At 34.8% G+C, this 17,752-nt stretch overlaps 1 protein-coding gene across 1 annotated transcript; it reads left to right on the top strand.

The window, feature by feature from the left end:
• The first annotated feature begins 13,458 nt into the window (after positions 1–13,458).
• Positions 13,459–17,200, top strand: LOC111395457 (receptor-like protein kinase HSL1). The gene is made up of 3 exons (XM_023021455.1): positions 13,459–14,069; positions 14,338–16,472; positions 16,564–17,200. Exons 1-3 carry the CDS (start codon positions 13,648–13,650, stop codon positions 16,935–16,937), a joined length of 2,931 nt encoding a protein of 976 aa, XP_022877223.1. The 5' UTR covers positions 13,459–13,647; the 3' UTR covers positions 16,938–17,200.
• The last annotated feature ends 552 nt before the right edge of the window (positions 17,201–17,752 follow it).

Below are 17,752 nucleotides of genomic sequence, written 5' to 3'. Positions count from 1 at the left end.
AAATATGAAATTTCCTACTTTTACGAGTACATCCTCAATTTTACCACGTAGCATTGCGATTGTTCTATCAGATAGTTATAGCGTTATTGATGTTGAGTTGATTTCACCGAGTCCAAATTCCCTGTAAACAAAATACGACATTAGATTGATACTAGCACCAGTGTCACACAATGCATTAATTGAATAGGAATTTTCAATTGAAATTGGTAAAGTAAAACTTCCTAGATCCTTCAATTTGGGAGACAATTTTCTTTGGACTCTTGCACTACTTTTCCCAGTTAATGCCACAGTTTCAAACTCCGGAAGCTTTCTTTTCTTTGTCAACGTCTCTTTCAAAAATTTCACATAACTTGGAATTTGTAGTATTGCATCAATGAACGGAACATTGATCTGGAGTTTCTTGAGAACATCGAGGAATTTTCATAATTTGTGTCTTGTTTGTTTTCCTTGAGCTTTTGAGGAGGGGAGAATGGGAGGCATGTATGCTTTGTCTAGACTTGGTGCTTTGGTAGCTAATGTTTCTGTACTTTCTCTACTTTCAGTTGCGTTTGGTGTAGATTTTTCTACCCTTATAGCTTCATCAATCACTTCCTGATCATCTATTTTTTTGGGTCTCTCTGTAGTGATCTCTGGCGATTGTACATCACTCTTTGTATTTATGACATGAATATTTTGCTCCATCAACTTCCTTCGAAGTCTTTGGGGAAACGGAAGTGGAGGTACATATGCTTTAACTTTTACGGGGGCCTTGTGTGGATCGTTCTTCACTACTTTAATTGATATCACCTGTTTTTTAGATTTATCATTGTATTGCCTAACAATGTCCCTTGTGGATGTTCTGCAAGTTGTTGTGCTATCTGACCAATTTGTGTCTCCAGTTTCTTGATGGATGCTTGCTGATTTTGAAAGTTCATGTTAATTTGCTGGAACACCTTGTCCTTCTTCTGCACATATTGTTGAAACATCTTCCTCAAACTTGTTCTTCTTTCTTGCTGGAAATTGTTCCTATATGAGTTGAAATTACGAGAACTATTTTGAATAAAATTTACTTGTTCCTTTGAAAAATTGAGCATCATGCAGCTCTCTGTAGCATGATTTCTCCCACAATTCTCACATGTTGAACTGACCATCATTGCATTTGCTCCATGTGTTTGTAATTTTACAAGTAACTCTACCTGTTTTGTTAAAGTTGCTATCTGTGCATTGGTAGATGTTGTGCTGTCTAATTCATATATTCCTGCTGTCTTTGGTGGTATTACTCTTTCTGATGAGAACATTGAATGTGTGGTGGAAACTAACTCAAATAGGTCCATGGTTTGTTACTCTGATTTCCATATGATTGATCCACCAGTAGAGGCATCAAGTTAGCCTACGCGTACCCTTGTAAATATCCGAAGGATAAGGTGATTAATCATTCCTCATCCTTGAAGAAATAAAAATTGAGTCATCATTATTTCACCCTCAACCGTCGAAAGGGGTTCAATATGACCTTTCGCTTCAAAACAAATGAATAGATCGTTGTATAGTTTGCCAAATTCTGACAACTTAAAAAAAATCAATGATTTTTAAGTTTTATACTATTTTCGTTCACTCGTGGAAAAAAATTCATAACTCAAAGTATAAGTTTGATTTTGTAAAAATAGTTTCTTACATATGAAAGTAGACTGATAGAGATTTCCGATGAGGTATGATTTGTCTAATTCTGATTCAAAAATCCATTATTTTTGAAGACCTGTACAATATTGGTGTAGTTCCTGAAAAAGTTTCATACGATTTTGGTTTCGAAAAATCGTTTCCTCAATATGAAAGCAATCGTCAAATTCTGAACCATTCAATTTCTTAATTGTCATAAACTTTGATATGTTCTCGTTGTTTATATTCATTTCAAGAAATTGCATGATACTTATTCTAACAATTTTTGAACAGGCTTCTTAAATTCTTTATTATGCATTCATTGGTCACTTTCTCAACTATCCTTTACTCAGAATGCTTATTTTTTTAGTGCAACTCTTTATGGTGCCCTTTGCCAGCCAGTTTTCATTTTGGTTTCCTCTTTCTTTGATTTGATTCTGGTGAGATCCCGTGTTGTTTTTATTCTGATGATATTTGTTTAAAAAAAAAAAAAAAAAAAAAACCTTGAGAGCCCCCCCCCCCCCCCCCTAGAGGGTCAGATGTAAAATTAATCTTCTTTGTGCTTTCACAAATTATTATTCCGATTTTCCCTCCAATTGGTCGATCTTCCTTTTTTCTTTCTTTCTTTTTTTTTTTTGTTGTTTTTTTTTAAAAAAAAAAAAAAAAAAAAAAACCTTGAGAGCCCCACCGCCCCGCCCCTAGAGCTTTGTGAGGGAGGTAAATAGCGGAATCTGCCCCAACAGGCCAGGGAACAAGAGCTGCCTATACACTGCGCCTATAAAGAGTCCTAAGGTGGTATGTACTCCAGTGATGGATAGTTTTCGTTGTAAAATATTAATGTCTCGATTATTCAGTTCACGATTTTGTCCAATTATCTGCTGAAATTATTTGGTCATCTTGTGCCTGATTAATTACACGTAGAAGCGATTAATAAAAATGTCACAAAGGCATTTAAGCTGTTACGTGGTAAGTAGTCTAGCAATGCTCGAGGGATGTTCATACACCACGAAGAACAAGGTCTCAAGATGTCCGAGGCGCAATCCGTTTGGTATTCAATAATCGACTAATATTTCATTGAAGACCCGTGTGTAGTGTGACTGAATTCAACTGGATATTTGATAATCAAGTGGAGAGAAAACATTCTGGGGAATTTATATGTATTTGTGTCAACAAAAAGCAAAATTCATGCAATTTGAGAATGATGTTAATTGTAATTTTGGAATTAATTACAACTGAAGTTTTCGTATCTACGTCATTACGAAATAAATATTCAAGATTTATTATGTGATTTTTATAGTCCAAGTATTACTTTGTGATATGGTTAATATTTCGGGAAACACTATATACCCAATTTAGACTCCATATGTTCTTTGTAACTGAAATTAACTTTAATTACTCTAGTATTAAGCTGGTCATTTATTGCTGTTTTTAAACCATCTCAGAATTCACATTAAAAAATAAAATAAAATAAAAATAAAAATAAAATAAAAAACCCTTCATTGGCCAAACCATTGCACATCACATTTAGCATGCTTCTTCATTACAAGGCTCAAAGAGTGGCCCAAACGTGTAACTTCCCATCAAATGTTTCTAACAAGCCCAAGCCCAAGCCCAAGCCCAATGTCCTACATCATTCACCCAAAAATACAAATATACAAAAGGGAACAATACACAATTACTACACTATGAGACCACATTTCACAACTAATAATCTTCCTAAATACTTTATATATATATATATATATGAGACCACATTTCACAACTAATAATCTTCCTAAATATTTATTTATTATTATTTTTTTTAATAAATTTTAGGAAATCCAATTCTTCCATAACTCCACAAATTCTCTCTCCATACAAAATATCCCAATCCACCATACCCACTTCTAATCCAATGGCTCTCTCTATCATAAACATAGCACAATGCCCCATCACCCAAAAATCACTAGAGCGATGTGTGGCACCATAGTGGTCGGAGCTCGAATTCCCACCACCTCATGCGTTACCGCCTTTGTGTACTTCATCTCTATCGGCTGCTATGTCACGATCATGATGTCGGATTCTAGTACCCAATATTTCACCACCTCAGGGTGTGAGTCCAAGAAAGCCACCGCCCACAATAATGATGGAGTTGATGCATCTTGTGTTGCAAACAAGAAATCAAATAAATGCAGCTCTTGTTCCCTGACCTATTGGGGTACATCCCGCGATTTACTTCCTTTACAAAGCTCTAGGAATGGGGCGGTGGAAGCATTTAAGGTTGGGGTTCAACCTTTTTAAGAAATCAAATAAATGGTCTCCAATTTCTTTATATGTCAAATCAAAAGGGATGGGAAGGTTTTTGGGAAAAACATGAAAAGAGGAAATTCAATTAATGGAAAGCCTAATTACTGATATGTGGCTTCTAGGGTAGGTTGGGGTAGGAGGAAAAGTGTAATAGAAGGGAAATTGATAGAACTAATTGATGCTTCTGTAGTGTGTAGGGTGAGTAATGAATAAACCTGATAACTACACCAACAAGGATTAAAATTATTGAACTGATGGGGTTCTCTTTTTTTCACGTTCATCGTAATAAAAGGACTAAAAATAATAGCAACTACTTTCTTCAATCAACGGGCCTATATTATATGTAACTCACTGTGATCAAGTCTTTATAATCTGATCTATCTTAACTGTAGTTGTATGTGATCAAGTCTGTGTTAACATTGACACGTGTAACCACATCTATTAACAGTGAATGCTTGTATCAAAACCTATTTACATTTAAAAGTTCGTGATCATTTTCATGTTAGTATGTGTTAACTGTGACCTAATGTGTTGAATGTGACATTGTCTGACTATGATATGTTATTGCAATATATTATCACAAATTTTATTTGACAAAAAATAACCTAAACTAAATTGCTATCATAAAAGCAGCTATCATCCACAATAACGTAACAAACAATATTCGTAGTATTAAACATGTGAAAATATTCATCTACATGTATGTAAAAACCAATATTCACAATCACATACTAGTTACAAACCACACAAAGTCACGGTCACAAAGACACAATTTTGTGACCAAATCTGTGTAAGCTATTATTGTTTGTAGCTAGATTCGTGTTATCTGTGACTTGCTATGACCAAATCTGTTTTCATTGTGATTGTTTATGATTAGGTCAATTTTAATCATGACTGTCTGTGACCAAGTTCATATTAACGATTACATGTGTAACCACACGTGAATGTTTGCAATAAAACATATTTACATTTAAAAGTTTGTAACCATTTATATGTTAACTATAACCCAGTCCGTGTTAATTGTGCTTGGTTGTGATTGGTAATGTATAGAATGTGACCTGTCAATTGGTCACAAAAACACAAATCAAAGGTAATAATTATAGATTTAGAAACCAGGAATAAGTCTGCTTCTCCCTTTTACTTGTTTTCACTTAGATTTAGAATGTCCCAAAAGTGCTCTCATTTGTTTCTTTTACTCTTTATCTACAACCTTTGCACTTGTTGCCTGGAATTACATGTGGAGCTCACTCAATGGCCTATAATTGCTTACGAATTTAGTGTACCTCGACTAGTTGGCAGGTGAGTTTTGAAGAGTTATAGTTAGGGATGGGTGAAAAGATTTGTCACCATTTAGAAACCCCATAACTATCAGAATAGGTTCTCAAGGCAAGCAACTCCTGGTTAAAAACTGTTACAAGAAAATACCCAAATCGAGTCTAATAAAGACAGAAAACTCTCAGACACAAAGGCATCAAGATTTCATCGATTAGGGCTCAGATCTTAGCATTGTACCCGTCTGTACAATGTAAAACTCATAAACCACAAAACACAGAGGCAGTCACTTCAATGAACCAAGAACACTCAAGACCTAACTAAGAACTCCCAATAAAGCTCAACCGAACAGTCACACAGACTGTAGGAACACACAAAAGCCACAAAACCAGTAGTTTAATGGCATCATCTCAAGATTTACAGAGAAGAAGAAGAAGCAGAAGACACACAGTCACGAAAAGAGAGACCCAGAAGGTTCGAGAGAAAATCACGAAGAGGCAAAGAGAATATGACTCGAATTCGGGCCAAACGAGTCTCAACCCTCGTTTATATATTATTGGTAGCCACCGTAGATTTTAGGTTAAGTTGATCAAACGGTCCAGAGCGACTTGCATAGTTTAATTGGTTTGGGCCGGGTTTCAGCTGGTTAAACATTGATTTATTGGGCAATGGGTTGGGTAGTATCTGTTGGACCTTATATCATCATTGCCCCAAATGGGCTGGACACACAAAAGGTAATTTTGGCATCACAGCCCAATAAAAACAATTGTGAGAGTGGCTCAGAAGGTCATAGTTCACGACCAGTAGAAGATGAGCAGTAGATTATAGTTAAAAATAGAAAGACTAAATAGAGAAGAAAATTGAAGATTTGTGGCATCTCCAAGTCTTGGAATACAAGAACAGTAGAGTGACTCATGTGATAACGTGTGCCGTCATCAGCTCCACCTCAAAACATCATCAACCATCTAGTGCTCGACTCCCAAAATCCCTCCAAACATCAACTCCAGGAAGCAAAATCTCTCAATTTCTAGTTTTCAATTGACATAAATACCAAGGGGAGAGACATGGTAAGAGAGAAGGTAGTGAGAGAAATGGTGAGGGAAAAACCGTTTAGTTGGCCATTTGATCCTAATATAATTTATTTAATAAATTCTCTTCCTTATCTATCAAAACGTTTTCCATATTAATAATCTATTAATAATTATGTGTTATCACCTGATTTGTGAAATTAAAACTAGACAATCTTAGTTTTAAATAGTATTGTTCATATCTAGGGTTTAAGGTATTTTTTCCTATGTGAAATATAACGAAAGCACGAATTTAGAAGGATTGAGGATTTAAATGCTAGAGATAAATATTTGATGCCATTTGCACAAATGTACTAGGTGAAGAACCTCCATTGTAATATTACCTAAATTTGACAAAATAAATTTGAACTCACAAATGAATGGCCAGTGATTTGACATCATTTTAACTACACATTTTTCAATAAAATAATATTACACACAGATCAAAAAATTTTCATTATTTTTAACCACATATTTCTCATCAATACACTATTCAAGAATGCATTATTACTAAAATAAAGTGGCTCAAACACTCCCGAAGTCTTATTTGATTAACCATCAATGTATGTAGGATTTGGTTGTCTAAACATCTTGGCCATAGGTCAGGTGTTCTTTTTCTCTACTAAGTTTTTATTTATTTTAATTAATTAATATAACGATTTGATAATAATAATAATAATAATTCAAGCTTAATTTCTCAATGATCCGAAAATGGTTTTGAGTACATTCACAACCATTCACACTTGAAAGAAATCATATTCAACTTGATCACGCTTCATGTACAACTTCAAGAGTTGACTAAAATATTAGCTTGAAGTTCATGATGCACGCTGGTGCATGATTAATACTCATGTGGGAGTTGTAGATTTGGAGGCCGATGGTGGTCGAGGTGGCAAACTAGGGAGTTCGTTCTATAAGGAAACGTTGACAGTTACTGAAAATGATGGATTCGGGAGAAGAAGTTGGGAGTTGAGAAAGTGATTGGATGTTAAGTTTCTTTCATGTCTGTGTTGTGGGAGCGGGATAGGGGTTTTTGAACTGAGTGCTTGATTAGGTGATCTCCACTTTACAATTAAGCTTTCGTAGATATTTATATGCTTTATTTGTGTACAATGATTACTGTTAGGTTTTAATTGTATTGGCTATTTTTTAGACAAAAAGATTATTATAAAAGAGTTGTAAAAATCAAGGAGTCTATTGGGATGTTGTATATATGAATTAGGAGTTTTGGGTTCGAGTATGGAATATGGAGAACGAGTCGTCGAAATTTCGCTAGACTATCGTTAAGCTGATGCTCGAGCGTTCAAATAGAATCATCGTCGCCAGCTTATCGTTGGTCTCGTGCGAGCCTGATGCTCAAGCAACAGTGTTTTCCGAGAAACCCAAATTTGTGTTTTTTAAGAATTTTATCTACCCCATACTATCCAAAACTTCTATATTATATATATACCCATGCCTCACTTTGTGAAAACGGTGGTTGATCATTGTATTCTACATTCTTAACATCCTTTAGAGAGAAAACAACAATTCTACATCTTGAGATCCAATGATCAATCAACTACAAGTTTGAAAAAATATCAAAATCACATAAGTCAAAACACACACTTCCTAAACTTCAACGAGAACGTACTTTCTAAATAACTTTCAGAGGTGGTGGTAGATTGGGGAAGATTGGACTATAAGCACATGAAGGATACAACAATAAGACGTTCTTGGTGTTCCACATAAGATAAACAATTCTGGAAGATCAAAAGTAATTGTGAAAGAAGCATATTTCATGAGGTATTGGAGATTGAAGGAATTAGATTAGTGATTCTATTGGGTTTTCTAGGTTGGATCATATTGTAAGTTCTTATTGTATACAGTAGAAGTCATTGACTTGGTTCCGGAGTTTTTAATCTTGTGAAGGATTTTATTCTTCAACAAATCCTACATTATTTATTGTTTCATTGACTATTCTGACAATTCAATATAGAATGATATTGACTTGATTGATTAAAAATATAGAACAATTAAAAAAAAAAGTGACTTGTTGCTTTTTATTGACAATTTTAGTTCCTTACTTACTTTTTCGAACTAGTAACTTTCAATTATGATACACAATTTTCGAAACAAGTAGCAATCACATTTTAATCTTTAGAAAACATAACTTTCCCTTTCTTTAGGGAAAGGGAAGATAAATTAAATTCTTGAAAACGAACCGAAATGTCAATTCCTCGGTCAAGATTAGCTAGGAGTATGTTATCATACATGAATTTATAATAATTGAGAAAAGCCACATTCAACCACCCCCCACATGACACTTATCCATTGTCTGTATAATGACATTTGTCTTTTTAATATTAAGCCTCTTAGAATTATTTAACTATATATTTGATCAATTTTTATTAAAATAGACTAAAAATCTAATTCTAATCCTCACCAAATAAGCGCTAAATATTTTAATATCTAAGACACTATAAACGTTTTGATTATTAAAAGTTCACATTTATTCCCCTTCTTGAGATCATCAAATATATGCAACAAGGGAAAAAGGTCGATTGAAATGCTTATGACACATTTGATAAATTGACAACACGCCATTAAACAGGATTAATGTGATAAAGAAATTAAAATTGCGTATGTTATTTTGTATCAAAATCTTTATTATTGTGTAGCTAACATGCTTTTTGACAATGTTCGATTGAATGTTAAAAATTGTTCAAATTAAATTCAAAGTATGAACTATATTTCACAACGAATTAATATCCCACGATGAATTATATTAAAGATTGGTAATTTTTATTTATTTATCTATTTACGCTAGCAAAATTATTTCAGCACGTAAGAAACTATTCAAGAAATTCATTACGAATTCCTCAGTCGGGTGAAAAAGTTTCATGTTGCATACTGTCGTCTTCCTCCTTGACTTTTGCTTCATCCAAACTCGCCAAAATTTCGTACCAAAACCAAACTTTAGCCTATATTTGAGGCGTGCCACATGCATTAAATAGTTTATAATAAAATCTTTTCACAGCTTTAGTGGGTGGAATTAGGTTGTTTTATAATAAAATTGCATTGCCTCTGTCAAAAGCGGTGCATTTAGTCAAAGAAAGACACCCCATTCGAATAGACAACTGAAGTGTGAATGCTTTTGTAACTCGATAACATTTTTGCATTCCCCCAAAAGTACCAAGGAAAAGTCGTTCATTCGTGTAAAGTATTATGACATCAAGTAAGATAAATATTGTAAAACATTGGGACGAGCTTCCGGTTGTAAAGCATCGTAATGTTAATAGAGTTTAACACCAATCTAGATATCAGCATATCATAGATCCGATTAAATGAACTATAATTCTTTATATTTACTAGAACATATAATTTATTTTCATTGATACTGTCCCTTAGACTAGTGTTAAATACCAATGGTACTTAACAACGTTACTCAAGATAATGGGATGGAATTGCATGCGAGTCGATTAATGAAGGTGCACGAGAATAATTTATCAAAATTGGAAAATGTAGTAGCAGAGTATATATGTATATTTCCAAGTAGGTTCTTTAATTTTCATGGTGTGAGATACGAGGAATAAGAAAACAAGTCCGTATTTCCAAGGGAATTATAAGTTATCTTATCTAGACAGCTTGATTATAATCTGAACCTTAGTCCAATTAATGTAATTTTATATTGAGATGGCGTACTAAATATTTAACAATAGCACAAATCTATAGAGGGGTCAATATGCACGTCCTCTAAATTGGTGTCTTGTTATGGGCCTGACTAGGTGTTTCGATAGAGAAATGATTTTATCTACGCTCAAGTCGATTTTTAAAATTGTGGATAGATGGAAGTCAAGAACCTAACAATATTGTGGATTGGTTCAACGTAAACTAGCTCTAGAAGCTATTTTGTTTAATTCATTCCTTAAAAATATTTTATACTTTGCAATGTTAACTCTTGTTAATGAATAGTAAGAGATTGTTTGGTACAGTTTTAAAGTCGATTAAAATCAATTTTTTGATCGTTATTTTATTATTCCAACTGTAAATTTTGAATTCTTCTTTCATAGATAGGATCCACTTTATCTCTAACGATTAAAAAATTAATTATCAAAATCCCTATCAAACAAGCACCAACATTGATGTTTAGAATTGGACGGTGTCATATTTAATGAGTTATTATTGGATATAAAGTCTTGTAAAAAATTTGGGTCTAAAGTCTGTATTTTGTTGAATTTGCAGGTTATATGTTCAAAGTGACTTTTGAGTGATTGACGGTTTGTTAAGGCTTTGCTCAATCATTTGTTTGGCGCTTTTTGACTGCCAATTTTGTACACTCATGTTTTAAGCATCTATTCAAATAATGCTCTAATCTCTATTACTTGACATTTTCAATTTGTGGCAGCATATTCTCTCTCAATTTTTTCTTTTTCCATTTTTTTTATTTTTTATTTTGCTTTTATTATGTCGATGAGTTGGAATGATAAAATCCTCATGGACAACTCGTTGCACGTTTACAGTTTTCAAGTCACCATAATACGGTGTAGGGTCTCAACGTGTTGGATCGCCTGATTGAGATGTTTACGACAGTCGTCGTGATGGAATTGCTATGTAACCAATTGCGTGAATCACTTCAAGTCTTCAATTGCTCGACTAGACCTAAATCCTCAATGTGTCAAATGACTTTACATGATTTTACATTGTATCCACAACGAGGATAGAATTGCTACTGACTCAATTAACTCTCATTACCATAATTGCCAGCCAAATAAGTTTATCCAGTTATACACCATCTCAATATTGAAATATTAAAAATGAAAATAATTTAACTATCAAATATAGAGCATAATGCTAAAAAATTAATTATCTAAAACAGCTTGTAGCACCAATAAATACTATAAAATATACCATATACACAACTATAAATAAATAATAAAAGTTCGGATAATTTTTAAAAAAATTATTCTGGCTGTCTTTTTATGTCATAATGTCTCATTTTCAAACATTTTTTTAAGGAAATGTAAATCTAACAATATGATGAGTTGTTGCCATTTAAATTTGATTTGGCATTATTCCAGGAGCATTTAATTGATGTCTTAAATTAATCTACTTTTTAAAAACTTTTATAGAGTTCAAAAATTTTGGAGTATATTCAATAGAGAATTTTTAAACTCTGTAAAAAAAAAAAAAAAAAATCAAGAAAAAAATATTATTGTTATAGAATTTAAAAAATTTCAAGTCATGGATATTCAATTTAGATTTTTTATAAGGAATTTTTAATGATTTTTATTAAATTTTCCATGAGCTAACTTTTAAGCTCAACGCATAAATAAAACATATCCCAGTGGTGCAAAGGATAAAGGTGATGTATACTCAACCTTGCTGTCAGCTGCAGTGTGATAATTCGATTCCTGAAACATGGATTGAGACTCTTTGTAGGTACCAGCGTACAGACAGCTCTTGTTCTCTGACCTATTGGGGCACATCTAACGATTAACCTTTCTCACGATATTTCAGAAATGAGGGCGTGGAAGACCCTTAAAATTGGGGTTCAACCTTTATTTGACAGGTAAATTTCACTTTGAAGAAAACACGCACAGTACGTGTTTACAGTATTTTCCAACATTTTAATTTAATGTACCAAACATAGTCTACATGGAAGGCGATAATTGGACAGTTTTACGTGTTAAGTCCCATCATAGTGAAAGGTCACATGTTTAAATACCAAAATTTATGTAATTTTCAAATCCTTTCACAGTTTTAGTAGGTGGATATCGGTTCGTTTCCTTTTATAAATTCCACATTCTTAGTCAAGATCGGTGCTTTTAGTCTAAAGAAAGACACCCCACTAGATAGACAAGTGTGAACATTTGTGCGTCTCCATAGAATTTTTCATTTCAGGTAGCAAAGTTACTTTAAAAGTACGAAGAAAAACTCACTCACTCATAAAGCATCACGATGTTAAGAAAGGAAATATGCTGTAAAATATTGAGAGGGGATTTCATATATAAAGCATATGACATCAAGGGTCCATTTGTTTGTAAAGATGAAATTTGGCTGGAAAGAAAACGAATTGTCTATAAATTATTTTACTGAAAATTGTCAATTATTGTATTTGATTGGTATAATTTTTTCCCCTGAAAAATATTGAAATAAAAATATCTTTAAAATATTAGTTTTATTCTTATAAATAATATAGTTATTATTCATGGGAATTTGTATAGTGATTTATCATACTTGGAAATTGTAGTGACAGTGTATAAATGTATATTTCCAAGTAAATTCTTTAATTCTCGTGGTCGAGAGTTACAAGGAATAAGAATACAACTCCATATTCCCAAGGGAGTCATAAGCTGTCTTTAACTAGACAGCCTGATTATAATTTAAACCTTACAATTTTGTCCAATTAACGTAATTTTATCCTGGACTGTCCTAATGCTTCCATGCTAAATTGTCCAACTCGACGATACAAACTTATTATAGCATGTCAATTCACGGATCGATCCCAACCTACCGCACAAATTTCAATCCATCTTTTAAAAGCCAAAGCCGTGGAATTAATTTATGACCTAAAACATAAGTGAGATGGTGATTGCAAGTGTTGGTAGTGGTCTCAAATCTGATCGAGATTATCGTAATGACACGTCATGGTAGAATTTCTGTGGTGGTACCAATTGCTTGAACCATCCCAAGTCCCATTGGGTAACTGAGCTCAAATGTAAGCACCACCCACCATTATGATATATTTGTTAACAATTCCTTCACAAAATCTATGCCTCGACATGTTAAGTAACTCAACACGACCTACACCAACCTATGATGCACTTAGAATTGTTACCCACTCAATTAATTTTCATCAATGCTATTGGCAACCCAACCATCACTATATCCATGCATACCAAACTAACCGCCATCTCAATAAATTATGGGAATATTAAAAATGACAAGAATTCAATATACGTTTACTGTGATTTATTTGTAACGGTTTGGATAATCTTAAAAATGTTATCTTGGCTATGCTATGCCATAAATTATGGGAATATTAAAAATGACAAGAATTCAATATACATTTACTGTGATTTATTGTGATTTATTTGTAACGGTTTGGATAATCTTAAAAATGTTATCTTGGCTATGCTATGCCATATTGTTAGAGAAAATCTAACAAATAGGTTGAGCTGTAGCTTCTTTTTCAAAATAGTTGCATTTCCCAAGAATCACATTTCTCATCCCACCCTCTTTAATCCCACACTAAAATACAAAAGCACTACACATTTTTTCTCATACCCCCTCACACCATACGCACCCATAATAATTCCACAACGTTCCCTCCAAATCCAAACCTTAACTCCATATATAAACCTACTAATCACTCAATAATTCACACTTAATCCTTTTTCTTCTTCTCATTATGGCTTCTGCCTTCATTTTGCTGCTTTTATTTACAGTTTCTCTCTGTTTTCATCCAAATTTTGCAATAAATCAAGAAGGCTTGTATCTGTTAAGAGTTAAAGATTCACTATCCGACCCGGCTGGTTCTCTCAACAACTGGTCCGACCGTGATGCCACTCCATGCAACTGGACAGGGATTGTGTGCGACAACCGCAACTCGGTTGTTTCAGTCAACCTCACCGGCGCTTCTCTCTCCGGTCCCTTTCCGATGTTCGTCTGTCGGTTGCCTTCTCTCTCTATGATTTCTCTCTCTAACAATTCTATAAATTCTTCACTTCCTGTCACCATTTCGTCTTGCCGGAACCTGACGTATCTTGACCTGTCGGATAATCTTTTTGTTGGCACTATCCCATACAGTCTCGCCGACATCCACTCCCTTCGGTGAGAATTTAAATCGAATTTGGGTAATTTGAACTTTAGTATTTAAATGCCATTTATTGCAAATATATTTACTTTTCTGTCAACGTTTTTGGTATTGAATTTTTAACGGGATGTACGAAGAGTTTTGAATATAGGTTTATCAGATCAATAAGATCTGTTTAATTTTCATGTTGTTTTGGAATGTTATTAATGATTCGTAAATACTCTTTTTTTTAGTAATTTTTATTTTTGATTTAAGGTACGTTAAAAATGATATCTTTATTTGCAGGTACATTAACTTTGAGGCAAACAATTTTTCTGGAGAAATTCCGGAGAGTTTTGGAAACTTCCGGCTGCTGGAAACATTTAAAATTAATGAGAACTTGCTCAATGGCACAGTTCCTGCTGCACTGGGTCGGATAACAAGCCTTAAATCGCTTGAACTTGCTTACAACCCGTTTTCACCGGGTCGACTCCCTCCAGAACTTGGTAACTTGACGAATCTTGAAGTCCTATGGCTTTCTCATTGTCATCTTGAGGGGCCAATTCCGGAGAGTTTTGTTGGGCTGAGTCGAATCAAAAACTTGGACTTGTCGGGGAATAGACTTACCGGTCCAATACCGAGTCTGATTTGTAAGCTCAAGAGTGTAGTGCAAATTGAGCTGTATGCAAATTTGTTTACCGGGAAATTGCCGGCTGGATGGTCGAATTTGACAGAGTTGAGACGTTTTGATGCAGCAATGAACAATTTAACTGGGACGATTCCAGATGAGTTGTGTGAGTTGCCGCTCGAGTGGCTGAATTTATATGAGAACCAGCTCAATGGCCAAATCCCGGAAAGCATCGCCAAATCCCCGAACTTATACGATCTAAGATTGTTTGGAAATCAACTCAGTGGGTCACTTCCGAGCGAACTTGGTAAGAACTCGGCTCTTCAAACTTTAGACGTGTCACACAATAACCTTTCGGGTGTGATACCGGAACATTTATGCCAAAGAGGAGTGTTGGAGGAGCTTGTATTGATTTACAATTCATTTTCTGGAAATATTCCGGAGAGTCTCGGGAAATGTCGGAGTTTAATGCGGATACGGATGCGGGGTAATCGGCTTTCTGGAGAAATTCCGGCCGATTTTTGGGGCTTGCCACATGTTTACTTGCTAGACCTTGATAGCAATGCATTTTCGGGAAATATATCAAACAAGATTTTCGGTGCAAGAAATCTATCAACCCTTTCAGTTTCGGAAAACATGTTATCGGGGAGTATTCCTAGAGAAACTGGATCGTTGGAGAATTTGGTCGAGTTTTCTGCTCATGACAATCATCTTGGTGGAGAAATCCCGAGTTCATTGGTACACTTAGGACAGCTTGGAAAGCTTGATCTTAGTAACAACCATCTCTCTGGGGAGATTCCAAGGGGAGTTAAAGACTTGAAGCAGCTAAATGAGCTCAATCTGGCTAACAATAGGTTATACGGGGAAATCCCAGATGAAATTGGGAGCATGCCGGTGCTTAATTACCTCGATCTGTCTCGGAATACATTTTCTGGTAGTATCCCACGTTCACTACAAAATTTGAAGCTCAATATGCTGAATTTGTCAAATAATCAACTCTCTGGTGAAGTACCGCCTCTATTTGCTAAGGAAGTTTATCGGGACAGCTTTCTGGGAAATCCAGGTTTGTGTGGTAATATTGCTGGTTTATGTAATCCCACAGGTGAAAACCGAAGTCGAGCCTTTTTGTGGGTATTAAGGTCTATCTTTGTGATTGCCGGAATTGTGTTTCTTGTTGGAGTTGTTTGTTTTGTATGGAAGTACAAGAATGCCAAGAAAATGAACAAAGGAGTTATAATGACTAAGTGGACTTCCTTTCATAAGCTGGGGTTTAGCGAATTCGAAATAAGTGAATGCCTTAAAGAAGCTAATGTGATAGGACGAGGGGCATCGGGAAAAGTGTATAAAGTTGTTCTTAGCAATGGTGAGATAGTTGCAGTAAAAAAGCTGTGGGAAAGATCGGACAAGATTGAAGATGAGTTTGAGATTGAAGTCGAGACTCTGGGAAAAGTTCGGCACAAGAATATTGTGAAATTATGGTGCTCTTGCAATACAGGAAGTTGCAAGCTACTGGTGTATGAGTACATGCCTAATGGGAGCTTAGGAGATTTACTGCATATTAACAAGAGTAAATTGCTGAATTGGCGGACGAGGTTCAAGATTGTGTTGGATGCCGCTGAAGGGCTCTCGTATTTGCATCATGATTGTGTTCCTTCAATTGTACACCGGGATGTTAAATCCAACAACATACTGTTGGATGAAAATTTTGGAGCAAAAATTTCTGATTTTGGTGTTGCAAAGATTTTGAAGACAGTGAACCGGGGTGTCGAATCAATGTCTGTAATTGTTGGTTCTCGTGGTTACATTGCACCAGGTACTCCTTCCAATCATACGAAATTTCAAATGTCATTGTAAATTAGGTGTAATGTTTGATGCTAACATTTTTCGAATTTATCGTATTTCAGAATATGCATATACGCTTCGAGTGAATGAAAAAAGTGACATATATAGCTTCGGCATAGTCATTCTAGAACTTGTGACCGGCCGAACTCCAACAGATCCTGATTTCGGCGGAAAAGATTTGGCTACATGGGTGTGCATGACTTTAGATAAGGAAGGTATTGATCACGTAATGGATCCAAGTCTTGATTCAGAATTCAAAGAACAAATTTGCAGGTTACTTGATATTGGCCTACTATGTACTAGTTCCTTGCCAATCAACCGCCCTTCAATGCGCACAGTCGTCAAGATGCTGCAGGCATTGGCCAATAACATGCCTAACGTTGTAGATATGGACGGTAAGACGTTCCCGTCTTGTGATCAAGAAAGTATGGTTTAAGGGCTATCTATGTTTTTGAACCCGGGCTGTACTAGTAGCGAAACTTAGAATTCGGGTAGTTTACCGACTAAGAGTTGTTAGAAGTGTAATAGCTATAGTAAATTTGGATTGAGAATGTAAAAATTGTCACTCTCTTCTCCGATATCAATTGTCATTTTCAAGGGCACCTTTAGCTAACTACTTTTGAAAATGCTGCAAGTTTGCATTTAGTGTCTGTCTTTCAATGCCGGCCATTATTAGTGAGATGGGCCTAAATTTTGTCATTTGAAAAATTAAGTGCATAAAGTCAAGAAATTTGGCAATTCACGTCTGACTAGGCGAAGAAGAGTATTATGGTCCAGATGCATCTCTAGAATCTTGATCGCAAAAACCATGTCCAGAGAAATTGGGTTGCTATTATATCGATATAATGAAAGTGAAGAATTCGAGAAAAACCCGGGAAAGAATGATTTTTCATTTTCTATTGTAACCTAACCTTATAACCAGAGAACACACAGCTACAAGACATCCACAGGTTACCTTATAACCAGAGAACACACAACAACAAGACACCCACATTTGAATTGTTGATGAGTAAATGGGATCATGCGTAGCCTCTGAAAAAGTTAAAGGGTCGAGTGTTGAACCAACGATGAAACAAGTTATAAATATGAATAACATAATTTGACGCGAATGGGCAGGTTCGATTTTTTAAGTACTTGAAAACAGTTGCTTAGCATCAAATACAAGGCTAGCATCAAATACAAGGCCAATAACTCATAGTTTTCTAATCATGCACTCGTTTGTTCAAGAATTTGAAATTTATTTAAAAGACC

Source organism: Olea europaea, chromosome 6, assembly GCF_002742605.1.
Source record: "Olea europaea var. sylvestris chromosome 6, O_europaea_v1, whole genome shotgun sequence".
NCBI classification, from domain to species: Eukaryota; Viridiplantae; Streptophyta; class Magnoliopsida; order Lamiales; family Oleaceae; genus Olea; species Olea europaea.
This window is presented reverse-complemented; position numbering and strand designations above follow the sequence as displayed.

Excerpts from the sequence above, each read along its gene's own strand:
- LOC111395457 (XM_023021455.1), top strand. The coding sequence starts at position 13,648 with ATGGCTTCTGCCTTCATTTTGCTGCTTTTATTTACAGTTTCTCTCTGT. Across the intron at positions 14,070-14,337 it reads GCCGACATCCACTCCCTTCG|GTACATTAACTTTGAGGCAA; the intron begins GTGAGAATTTAA and ends CTTTATTTGCAG. Across the intron at positions 16,473-16,563 it reads TCGTGGTTACATTGCACCAG|AATATGCATATACGCTTCGA; the intron begins GTACTCCTTCCA and ends ATCGTATTTCAG.